A 13,000-nucleotide genomic window follows, 5' to 3' on the forward strand; every position below is an offset into this window, starting at 1 on the left:
CAATCTCCACAGACAGGAAGAGAAGAGTAAGAGGGGGAGGGAAGATGATTGGATATTTACATAAAAATAGAAGGCCGTGGTCTACCGAAGAGATGCTCATTTACTCTATTTACCGTGAAGGCTTGGTTATTCCAGATCATTCCTTCATATAGTCCGCAGAATGCTAGGATTGGTTTGCCCCGTCTTCCATTCACAGCTAGAAAAAGTTGCCTCTCAGACATCAGCCAAATGGCCACCTGTCTCATTAAATCTCAGAAACGGCACTCCATGTTTCCCCCCAACTCTTGCAGTGATCGAGTGCAAGGCTTCACACGATCCTTCAAGTTCTTCATTCACTTGTTCCTCCCTTGGGACAGGAGTGATTGTTTAACGGTGCTTGCTGAAAAATGTAAAGACTATAACATGCTGCAAACCTGATGAGGGGTAAACAAAAAGCTCTCTTCCAAACACATGGCGAGCTGCATCACTGTCTAATTGGTGACGATCTAAAAAGCATCTAAATAATCAACCCTTTGAACTCTTCCCTCACCATTGACGTCAGTTAAGAAAAAATGCTTCCCTGCCAATGACTAGTATATTTGGCTTTCCGCAATACCGCTATTATCCACCGCACCTTTTAAAACCCGGAAGTATCGCTCTAGGGCAAACAGCTGTATGTCCGTGCAAGTCTTGAAGATCTCCCTGCATCTGATCTCTATCAAAAGTCAGCAAAAACGCAATTATCTCAGCTTTTTGCTCAAAATTTGGTGTTTTTGAAGAAACCTACCCATATTTGAGAGGTGATAAAAAGAGAAATAATGAAGGTAGGATGAAGCTTTTTTGTTTGAGAGCAGAGGTTCTGTTCTTTCATTTGATATATTGTATGTTTATATATTTTAAGAAGAACATTTTATGGAAGGCATTAAACTTTTGTGAAAATTATGCTGGCGCTGCAGGGTTCCCATACCTTAAGTTAACTTCAAATTCAAGGACCTTTCAAGGACTTTCCATGTCCAATACCCTCAAATTCAAGAACTAAATGTGGGGACACATTTCAAATGAGAGCAATGTTACATCGTGTTACCTTTTAAGATGCATTGTTACAGTTCCCTTTCAAGGTAACCCGCACTGCATCACTGCGGTGACACTTTAGGGACTCATCCAGGAGTAAGTGCATCTGAATGTGTATATCAAATTCAACCAATGGTGAGGCTTAACGACAAAGACAGGGTGACGCGGGAGCCAGGAAGTATATCGCTATCTAAAATATTGCCAAAGACGGCGTTACAGGGAAGCAGGAAGTATGGCAAAGGAGACGCAGCGTTTCGTTCCCTTCTCAGGGAACAAGAGTTAAATACGCAACCCAAGACGTTTTATGTATGCAAAAAAGCATTTTGGTATGAATCAACATTCGCATTCAGAAGATATAAGCATTTAAGCAAACATTTTAGCATGTGTGCTTAAAAGTCTAGAATTTTTATGATATTATCTTACACTTATTTCCAGAAAACTTCTTCCATAAAATAGATTCCAGCACTTTCAATGACCTGTATCTATATTTTCAAAAACTTTCCAGGGCCTTGATTTTTTTCCCCCAGATTCACAAACTTTCAAGGATTTCAAGGACCTGTGGGAACCCTGTGGCTGGCAACTTTTTTTTTAAATGATGGCAGGGAAAGAGTTAAGTGACTGTTCCTATTCACATCAAGAATGCGAGTATGATACCTTAACACACCAACTTCTTTGGCATAAGAAAATTAAAAAATAAGCAATAATAGACATGAAGATATAATGACTACCAATTGCACTATAGCAACTCCAGACAAACCTTGGTGGTCAAATGAAAGCTTGAATCTTCAGCTTGAATCTGTTTTGGGTCTCAAATTGAGCATTTCTTCACACATGGCTAAATAATTATAGCCATTTGGTTTTTAAATCCTCAGGTGGCAGATACAAAACAAGTAATAAATGCCATTTTTTTTTCCTGCTCATGTCCCTTCATCAGACATGCGGTTCGCTGGTTCACACCTCTTTGCCAGTTGCCAGTAAGGATCTAAATCAGGAGTCCTGTGTTCAAGTGTAGGCAAACATATTTGTGTCGCCTTAAGAGATTAAACCTTTATCACATCCGGCAAGTCTCAGCAGTAGCAGTAGGGCCTGTAAAGAGACAACTGCAAAGTGCTTGTTTTCAAGCTCGTGTCAAGAGGAGTGTTCACATTGGCTGCAAGTTCACACGTTTAATGCAAAGAGGAAAGAGGTCAAGTGGTCATGACCCTGCTGTTTCTAGAAGTACTGCAAATAAGATACTTAAAAGTCTGGCTGTTTTATTCATCTGATCCTAAATTAGACAATCAAAGAATGAGAATATATCATAACTAACGAAAAGACAAAGCAATATTTGATAAACTGGGTTATCACGGTAATGCGAATTAAATGATATCACATCTGCAATTAAATTTTCTCTTCTGTAGAACAACAGGAGACGAAATCCAACCAGAGACAGCAAAGCACAACATGGAACAAGCCATTATAACTTTAAAAACAAATGAAAAATAAAGCAATATCTCACTGTGATCCTTGTGGAAGAGGATATAATGGAATGGGTGAATTGGTCATTCCTTTGGCCATAAGACTCAATTTCTGTCCTTCCTCCGGCAAAACGCACAGTAATGAGGGTAGGTCATCATACACAGGGAGAGAAAAATCTCACCTCTTTCTATTTCTCTATATCAATCCATTTCTCTTTTTGCACTGTAATAGAAGGCATGAATAAAGATGGGGCATGTCCAACTTCCTAACCCGTAAAAGCTCTTCAGGAGATATCTCTGATGCTTTCTGCTCATTCATGCATCAATGCTCTTTATTATTTCATCCTTCAAAGGGCTTAGGAAAAATAAGGCAAAACTTCCTAAATTTTTCCTTTTTTTCTGTTTGCCACCAAACAGAGAAATATGTGGTTACACACATTGGACGAGATGAGATGAGAATTGGCATAACACAGACTCTGTTGCTCTGTTTTTTTAAATATAATGCAAACACCTGCAGGGTCAGGTAGTTTTGTATGTTGAAGAGGACCGATTTTAAAAGAAAATAATTATAAAAGCATAAGTTTTCATGCCATTCCTAAGGAAATGGCTCTACCAGCCACACCGATCTACAAGTGATAACTTCAGTAGCAAAATTTCGAACATTTTATTAATTTAAAACACCTTGCATGATTTACGTTTCATCGCTTTAGGGTTCGTGCTAACATTAAAAAAAGATTGCACTGTGCATAAACTTAACAGCGCAATTTATATGTTTATCCACAAGCGACATACCAGCTGGCTGCTAAACTAAGACTGGAGCAACAATAACCAAACATGCCTGCATGGGCCTACGGCAAACTTTGATGATGACTAACTAACATGAGCATACACAGAGCGTGTAGGCGTGGGAAAGGAAAAAAATTGCGAGAGACCACAGTCGACAGAGACAGAAAGATAAGAGTGGGTGCGAACTACTTGTTTTTGTGTACCTTCAACAAGAATTGCTCGAATGATTACCTGTAAGCTCGTGGTGGATGAGCTCAGAGAAGTTGGGATCGTCGCCCCACCAGAAGAGCCAGAGTTCCCGGTGTCCCTGCCTCTGGCTCCGCCTCCACACGCTCAGCACATCCGCCTTTAGACAGCGGCTGAAGCTGCAGAGGATGGGGTCCTCCTCGGTGACCGGGAACAGCATGGGTGCCGAGGTCGGACCCTGCCACACGTACCTCTTCCATTTTATCCCTGTCAAATCAGCCTGGGAGAAAAAGAAAGAGAGAGTTAGCTTCTGTCAGTAAATCCACTTACTACCTGCGAAAAGACACACATATTAAGCTGCATTTGAAGAACATCTGAAAGTCTTACTGCTGATCTATTATCTGATTTTATGACTTGAGATAAATGGCATAAATGTGGTGGAACGGATTCTAGACCAGCATCACGAAATACTTAATGGATCCCAGCCCAGGAGTTAATCCTATCTTAATGATCCACTGTAAGATCAGCCATACACAGACAGGCACACATAAGAGAGATGGGGGAATAAAAAAAAGGGTAAAAATATAATAAAAATGGTTAAAAAAAAAACACATCTTAGCTTCCCTAAGGAATGGCCAATGAAGAATAAAGTAGGATGATAATACAATAAAGCCAAAAAAATAATCAAATAGAAAAGGGATAAATAAATCATATATTTAGAGCTACCAGTGACATTATGCGCATCCTGATTGGCTTTAATTGAATTATGTAAGGTGGGTCATGAAGACCCAGACTGCAGCATTTAGGTAAAGAACAAGGCTAAACCAGCCAGTCATAAATCAACTATCTGCTTATTAACTGTTGTAACAACATGAAAACACTGTGCAGCCTTGATCATTAGCAAGCCTAACAACTACCATTCTCTCTCCTACATGCCCTGTTAAAAACAGGCAGCAAGTTGAAATAGTAAGAGATTTGGCAAAAGACAACATCAGCCCAGTTGTTTACAATCATGTTCTTAATAAAAGCTCATTTGTTGCAATGTGAAACTTCTTGCAGCTGCTCTTCCAGGCAGCTATGGAAAATATTTTCATTTTACTTAAGAGCGCCGATCAAACACCTGCAAAATATGCAAACGAGAACGTCTATGCACAGGATGCACCAAAGAACAGGGTAGCAAAAGCTGGTTACACACTTGTTACTGAAACTAAAAATGGGACAAAACTAGCGGTTGATGTTTAGAGACCGTTAACAGCTGAGGGGGGAAAGTCAAAATGGTTTTTAAGACAGAGAACAAATTGGCAGAAACTTAAACCTTATGGAGCAAACCGTGACAAGATGTTCCCTGAAATTCAATATGGCCTAAAATTAGTAACCACCACAATATGCTAAAACACTAATGGAAAGTGTGAGCATTTTAAGGGCCAGGGTCCAAGCAGTAAGACTCATGTTTGGCCTTTCACTTAAACCTGAATGATCTGATGGGTCATGGCACTCCACATAACTTCCTACCCTCTCGCCTCCTTTTCACAGCATCTATCCATCCTCTCTTACTTTCTTTTACTAGAGCTTTACAAGAACTCCTCTGAGCATTGCCAAGAACGACAGCAGATGTTACTCATGAGAGTCAGTGATCTCAACTCAGCCACAGGTGAAGTGACACCTATAACCTCTCTAAGGCCATGTTTACATAAGAGCATTTGCGTTTTAAAATGGCATTTTAAAATGAAAACGATCCTCGTCTATACTGGCATTTAAAAAAGCATCCACACTATAGGCGACCATAAACGAAACGACCATTGACGCACACTGGCATGCACGTCAAAGTGTAAAATAACTTAATACTCTAATGATAGCTTACCTTTAGCACATTTATGCAGCCTAGGGGTGTGTGACATTGGAAAAAATGTATACCTGGATCATTTGCCGTCAATGACAACAGACAATATTTTTGATCCTATAAAATGTGTTTGTGAAAGTGTTATATTGTTCTAGCTGCCCCCTACAACATATTAATATGATTAAGGTTAATGTTGATGTTATTGCTAAACAGAAACGTCTTTATGATTTAAAAAGGAAGCATTCAAGTAAACAATACTAAACAGTAGCGAACTTGAAAAAAAAATGTAATTCTGCAAATGCAAACATTTAGCCTACATAAATGCTTATTGCTTTAATGTAGCCAGTTCCTCTTCAGCCATATCACAAAAAATGTATATGACGTTGATTTTTAAAAGTGTGCGCCTGGCCTGCGCACATCCTCCGCTAGCAACAAAAAATAGCAAGAAGCACAAATGGCTAAACAAGTATTAAAAATTAATGAGACGTTGTTTTTAAAAGTCATAGGCATGCCGCAATCAAATGGGCATCATATGCTCTGAATGCGGATGCAAATTTAATTTCTGGGCACTACATGGCTGGTTTTGGAAAAGCAAGTGATATATTCGATAATATGATTTTACACATCGTTAAAACAACAACAACTATATTATTGCAAATGATACTTCATATTTTGGCATTCGGTAGAATATTGCTGTGGTGTATTTGTTACGCATCAATGAGATGCACTGTGTTCCTTTTAATGTTCTTAATGTTAACATCAATTAAAATTAAGAGACAAATTATATGAAACGAAATTTGTTTTAAAGTAGCAAACAAAACTTTAATTAAACTCGAAAATTATGTCTGACCCACTTGTTAAAACAATGTTTAATTGTTAAAAATGTTAAAACAATCTGATATAGAGTTTATAATAGATGTTTACTATTTTGGGCAAAACCTCCATTTACCTGAATAAAAATTATTTTTACTTTGAAATTGATGCGCTGTCATGTTAAAACCAGCTGTTCGTTTACATAAGACCGTCTATGTTCAATTACACTGCAGCGCTGGGAGTTCTCAAACTAAAACAGGGTCTGCAGCGTTTACGAATGATTTCGTTTATGAGGGTCGAAAACGGTGGCGTAGTATAAATGAAAGGCGTAAACGTGGTAAAAGTACGCCGTTTTAAACGCATTAATATAAACATGGCCTAAAACATCACCTATCTAAACTTCTGCCCTGTACTTCATCTAACAGTTCAAAATGGAGGTAACTATTGGTCGGTTTTTACTGTTGCATTCACTCCCAAGAGATGTTTATCAATAGTATCTGTCTAGCATTGCTTCAGCCACTCAAAGAAAGTCAATCAGCGCCCGAAAACCAATAGTCCCTGGAGACGTCCTCTAATGACAGGAAAATAGCTTCACTTGTACCCAAGAAAACCTGTGACTTTTCAAAACTATTTTTGTCAAACAAGTTTTCTCATGAATAACTATATCAGATTCACTAACTTGAAAATGTGCATCTACAAATTATCATAGAATCAACGCATCACGGAAAAGTTCAACAGCAAACCTGCAAAGTTTCCAAGCTTGCAAAGCTACAACTTTTTTTATGCTACTACACACATAAATCAAGTGAATGTTGTTAGGGTCTTGGTTTATTATAATCTCTTTGCTCTTGTTTAAACTTGTTAAAAATCTTATTTATACCACCTGTGTGGTTAATACTATGCACTGAAACTTGGATACGTGGGTGTGTTATGAAGCAGCAAATGTTGTGTGCAGTGAGGTGAGACGGTTTCCCATGAACTGAGCCTTACAGTGCACTAAAATTACACAGAGCAAAACAAAAAGGGTCAAACTTTTTAAGAGCTTATGTGTACGAAGAAACGTGAAGATGAGCGGTTCTCTGTGATAATATGGTCACTGTATTTTCTTACATAAACAAAAGCACCTAACATTTAAGAAGATAATATAAAGTAAATAAAGACTTGGCACACCTGTAACTAAATGACAAAAGAGAGAGAGACGGAGAGTGAACGAGTTTCTGGAAACTGCAACTATTCATATTCAAATCATCAGCCAATACATTCAAACAAAGTGTGCAAGCAAGCTATACATCTTTAGATAATATCACAGGTTGTGCCATAGCGGTGATAAAAAAGACCATGAATTAAACCAAGGGGAAGTTATATAATTCACAAAGTCCTTGACAGTGTGAGTCGGATTGTACTTTTCCAGTGAGTGCACATTTCTAAAAATATCATATTATGCTTATCATATTCTATCAAAACCTGTTCGTTAAGAGAGGAAATATTGCCAGTCAATGTCAAAATGACAAAAATGTGGGGTTATTCTAAAGCAATTACAAATGATTAATCTGAATCTAAGAACAATAGATGTCAATTGTATGTGTCAATGGAAAGAACGTGTGTAAAGATTTGTGCGTGCGTGTTTTCAGTAAACAGAAAAGTCCTGTAAACATCCCTGCAGGCTCTCCAGGAATACCCCATCTATTTTAACCCCCATGTCTCTTATTGCACAGATGAGGTAAACCCCAACCCCAAAACTGCTTTTTCAACTGATGCACAAGTTAGATCACACGTCAAATCTTGCAGGCAAGTATGCACATACCTGCAGAGCAATGTGTAAACATTCATGTAAACACCCTTTAACGTGAGAACTTTACGTTGAAAGTGACGCTGTGTTTACTTTACACGCGAATGCTCAACTAATATATATTTTAAATGCATACTTGTAGCTGAAATAAAACTTTAAACTTTCATTCTACAGACTCTCGATTTAGAATCGCATGAAAACACACACACAAACACGCCGTTGGCTTTACGCAATCACTTGCAAAAACACCACACACATTTCAATCTCTTTAGCAAAGCTTAAAACAAGCAAATAAACGCAAAACATGCAGCGTGTGTTTAAATCACACACACATACATACACTGGGCCCTGATACTGCTCGCTCGCTCTCTCTCGCTCTCTATCCACTGGGGCTGATGTTAGCATGCTAGGCGGCTAAAAATGGCTGCTTTTTCCTTTTAGTTTTTAAATCTCTTACCAGATAGAATAGATTGGAATGGCAGTCCTCCAAGCTGGCCCCGTTCGGTACGAAACAAGCACTCATCCTTTCACTGCGCGCTCGAACATCCCATCATCGGGGTTTCCATGGAAAAAAAGAAGGTTTCTCCGAATTCGAGTCGAATGTGAACGGAATTATTTTTAAACAATCGCTGGGGGAATGGAATTCAACAGCTCCATTCGATCGCTCGCGCCTCCCGCCTCCAGCCAAAATTCGAATAAAATAACGGCCGCAACCGTCGACGAGGCCGTGAGGGAATAAATTACATGTAAAAACGGAGGAGGGACGCGTTATTAAAATAGAAAAAGAAAAGGGAGAGCAGAAAGAGGCAACTCTCCCCCCTCCCCCTTGGTTTAAAAACGGTTTTAGCTTACAAACGGCTACCTTATACCTCCATCCCAACCGAAAGCGGTCTAAAAACGAGAAGCATTCCGCGGCAAAATCGTCGAAAGGCAACGGGAAACTACACGAAACGGGTCATTTTTATTAAAAAGCGTACAGTCGCCCTGTGTTCCTGCTGGTTTCCATTTGAATTCATGGATTCCTTTCTCTAATGGCGGCCACAGGGAGAACTCTGCCTCCCGGAGCCCATTGGCTGCTCGGCAGTCATGAGGGGCGTAACAACACTGCACGTAACGCTTTCCGCCGCTAGAGGCGCCTTTGAGCAGATTGATGTCTTCACTGTTTAATGGAAGCATGCGACCGTTCTGCGCCCCTTCGTGGACAATTAAGGTAAGCGCATAATACTGTGATCGAGGCAGCAGCATCTCCCCGAACGTGTCCTTGCATTTTTATGTGGCTCCACGACACGAGCGTGGTTTTATGTCTAAGAAGAGGACTATTAAAAAGAAATGTAATACACAGCGGAGTGTTAGGCGTAGTTAGACGCGCAGTTGGCTGAATGATATCACTTTCGCTCAAGAGTTTAAGTGAGATGTATTCCCACGGATGCAATAATCAGATGGCAGATTCATTCGCTGCTTTTCTAATGGCAAGTGCATTTAGAAAATGAAAACTTCATTGATGAGCACACACAGGAACCTATTAGCCACATCACTACTTGAGAATAATTTGCATTTGAACTGTGGATTTGTGCACACATTCAAAAGGCAAAGGGATGTCGGCTGGATTAAATACTTCTGATAGAGATAATGCACGGATAATGCATAGTTGTAAAATTATGAAAGCTTTTGATTTGATGGGGGTGGATGCATTAAGGATCCAAAGAGAATTAGATAGATTGATGGGTGCATTGATTTACAAGGTCATGCCTACACATACACACACAATAGATCTGTCAATGGGTGGCATGCACAGCTCTCTCTCTTTCTCACAGGCATATTCTCACATCCTGCTCTTATGATTACTACCATTACTATGTGAAGGATATCATTACAATGATACCATTACTTTGCTAAGTACCTATGCTATACTGTATTTTTAATGCTCATTTTTTCCCCAATGTAATGATTGACAAAAACTCAATGGGCAATACATTAAATAGGCCTACTAAAATTATGTGCTCAGTAAGTCATGACAGTAAATTCAATAATTAATTAAATCTTTTCTTATTTTCATCACAAGTCAAGATTTTAAATAGTAAATTGAAATTGAATGTAAAACCAATTATACATAAAAAGTTAGGGCAACAAAGCAAACTCATTTTACTTTGTGCAGTGTTTTTTTAAGTTACTAAAAAAAGTAATTAATTACTAGTTACTAATCTTCAATCATGTAATTAGATTACTGTACAAATGACTATCTCCAAAAGTATTTCATTACTTATTACTAATTATTTTCTAAATCCTATTTAGTAAATGATACAAAGATACACTGTAAAAAATACCTGCAGAAATTACAGTATTACTGGCAAGTACCTGCCAGTAACTTACTGTAGATTTTACATTTATGTTATTTACTGGCAACAGTTTGTTCAAAGTTAAATGAACATGAAACATTTTCAGTTTTTATCTTCTACAGTAATTTACTGGCAACCAGCTGCATAATTTCCGGGATTTTTTTTACAGTGTGGGCTTGAAACGGTTCAAATAAATCATATAAAAATACATCCAATTAAGGTCCAATTTTAACTATTAACTAACTATTTTGCCTGAATATACTCCTAATTACTGCTTTTTAATACATAGTAGAGTAGTTGTTAAATGTAAGTATTGGTAGGAAGTGGGTAAGGATGTAAAATAAGGTTTTCAGAATCATACATTAATATGTGTTTTATTATTATTATTATTATTATTATTATTATTATTAAGACAAGCATCACAAGCACAGTACAAGTATGAGAATATTATATAATGAAAATGAAGGGAAAAAATTAAACAAGCATAATAAATACTCATATACAAAAGAACATAAAATCACAGAAACATATGCATACATAAACAACAAATAAATCAGAGAAAGGGGGGGAAAGGGTTTTATCCAGAGCTTGTCTCCTTGAAATAATCTAAAAAAGGGCTCCAAGATTTCAAGAAAAGATCAAGTTTCATTCTAACTACGAATTTAATCTTTTCAAGTTTGAGGGCAAAAAGTAGGTATTAATTATGTGTTTAATATATATATATGTGTATATATATATATATATTAATGCTAATAAACAACCAGTTAATAGTGAGAATTGAAACTACACTAGAATTTTACCATTATTTTTATTGACATACCAAAGTATTTAAAATGAGAGGGATACATAAAAAACGTGCATTTTAAATGTTAATATACAATATTGTATTATATATAATTGTTCTACAGTCCATACACAGTATTTAGTTCAATTACATCAGAAGTAACTGTAATTAAATTACGGTAACTAATTAGCACTACACTGTTTATATGTCATTTTAAAAGATTTCAGCAGATCCGTATGTTTGATCCTGTCCTGAGAGGATCCTTTTTTTTATTTATCTGAACACCACACACACACACGCACGCACACACACTTCACACACACTTTCACATATTGCTGCACAGGGCACGTAAGACACACTGTGAAGACAAGACAAGCAGACTTGGGGCTCATCAGTGAGCGGAGGAATGTGTGTTAGTAGGAATTGCAGGGCCACAGTTCAACAGCAGACCTGTTGTTTACACAAGCTAAGTGGTGATATCCTTCCTGCTCTTTTCAGCAAAAGTGGAGTCAATGAGGGATTCAAAGGTTCAAAAAGGCTAATGTGGGTAAATACAGGAGCAGACAGGCTGCTACCAAAACACACATACGAGGATATAAGCCGACTCTTTTCTCATACCCAAATAAACACTTATGCATTTTTAAACAGCGGGTCTTGGCTCGTTTTACTTTCTATAAAGTAGCTTATTGTACAAAAAAAACAAACGAAGAAATTAATGAAAGAACTCATGCTTGAACTGCGCAATATTATTTACATGTTAATTCACAAATGTCTTATCATTGCACTAAACAAACTGAGGTCAGCACAAACCATATTTAATCTTGTTGCAAATGAACCCATATTGTATGCAGTCTGGCTTGTATTTTCGGCTACCTTTTTGTGTTTTTTGTTCATATCGGCCGAGGGCACATCACGTAACCTGTACGTGTTGCCATCTGTCAGATTTGGCTAGCTCCTACTAAGTGACAGATGAATTTGTGGCAAAATTCCCACAAGTAGGAAATCACTGTTTTTCAACATTTATTTTTATTAACCTAATAAAATATTTCCTAAATAAAAAAAGTAAAATCTTTTTTAAATATTTTTATTAAAGAAGCACTCAGAGTTTGGTCCCAGATCTTGGCTGCACACTTTCTTTTGCTCATCAAGTGGGCGGATCACCCATCAAGTGACACCCTGAACGAGGAGTCTATAAGGACCTCTGCTCTTCCCACCACTACAATCAGCCTAATGCCCTGTTAGCTCTTCAGGCCGAACCAGAGCACACAGTGAGGGTTCACGGTTATTTTGGTAAGAGCTCCAAACCACTGAATGGGTCATTTAGGGGGTAATTGTCGCCCTGGTTGAGCTCTCCGCTGGATGTCCTTGTTTAGAAACACTGAAGGATTGAACAAGCATCTCTGCCCCTCTCATCGCAGAAAATGCCCAGTGCTGTTTCTGTTTGCAGAGTGAACCTGCTGACCACAGACGGAAGCGGCCTCCGACCATAAACCTCTCCTGAACCGTGTAAGATTGTGTCAGTCAAACGCAACCCCCTTTCAACTCAACTCTGGGAAAGCCCTTTCCTTTGTTGCTTGCATGTTTAAGAAAAGCTCATCAGATATTGCTGATTCCTGAGTACCGAGAAAGACATATAGCAAAACTGAACAAATAAAAATGTGTAATGTTTAAGGTAAATCTGTTAAACACTTAATATTCAGATACATTTACCTGTAATAGGCACAGTCATCTGATTTGAAGCACAAGTGATCTGTCCGTCCATCGTACTATCGATCTATTTATAGATGCACTGTTTAACTTGTAGCAGGACCTTTAGTATTTGTCTGTCTGTCTGTCTATACCTTGTTTGACCCGATCTTTAGGATCTGTCCGTCTGTCTGTCTGTCTATCCGTTCGTCTGTATGTCTATAGATAAATTGTTTAACGTGTAGCAGGATCTTTAGGATCTGTCTGTCCATC

The 13,000-nt window shown here is 38.1% G+C and overlaps 2 protein-coding genes across 2 annotated transcripts in view; one reads left to right on the forward strand and one right to left on the reverse strand.

Annotated features, from left to right (window-relative positions):
• med13a (mediator complex subunit 13a) overlaps positions 1-8,939 on the reverse strand; it is a 70,757-nt gene extending 61,818 nt beyond the window's left edge. The window contains exons 1-2 of the mRNA XM_073874289.1: positions 8,379-8,939; positions 3,525-3,759 (exon numbers count right to left, since the gene is read on the reverse strand). Of these exons, the coding sequence (XP_073730390.1) occupies positions 3,525-3,759; positions 8,379-8,444 (301 nt within the window). The 5' untranslated portion in view covers positions 8,445-8,939. The remainder of the gene's footprint in view (positions 1-3,524; positions 3,760-8,378) is intronic.
• A 14-nt stretch (positions 8,940-8,953) lies between these two features.
• rnft1 (ring finger protein, transmembrane 1) overlaps positions 8,954-13,000 on the forward strand; it is a 37,446-nt gene continuing 33,399 nt past the window's right edge. Inside the window, exon 1 of the mRNA XM_073874295.1 lies at positions 8,954-9,131. Coding sequence (XP_073730396.1) covers positions 9,088-9,131 — 44 coding nt within the window. The 5' untranslated portion in view covers positions 8,954-9,087. The remainder of the gene's footprint in view (positions 9,132-13,000) is intronic.

The sequence above is a fragment of the Misgurnus anguillicaudatus genome, chromosome 12 (genome assembly GCF_027580225.2).
Source record: "Misgurnus anguillicaudatus chromosome 12, ASM2758022v2, whole genome shotgun sequence".
In the NCBI taxonomy this organism is placed as follows: domain Eukaryota; kingdom Metazoa; phylum Chordata; class Actinopteri; order Cypriniformes; family Cobitidae; genus Misgurnus; species Misgurnus anguillicaudatus.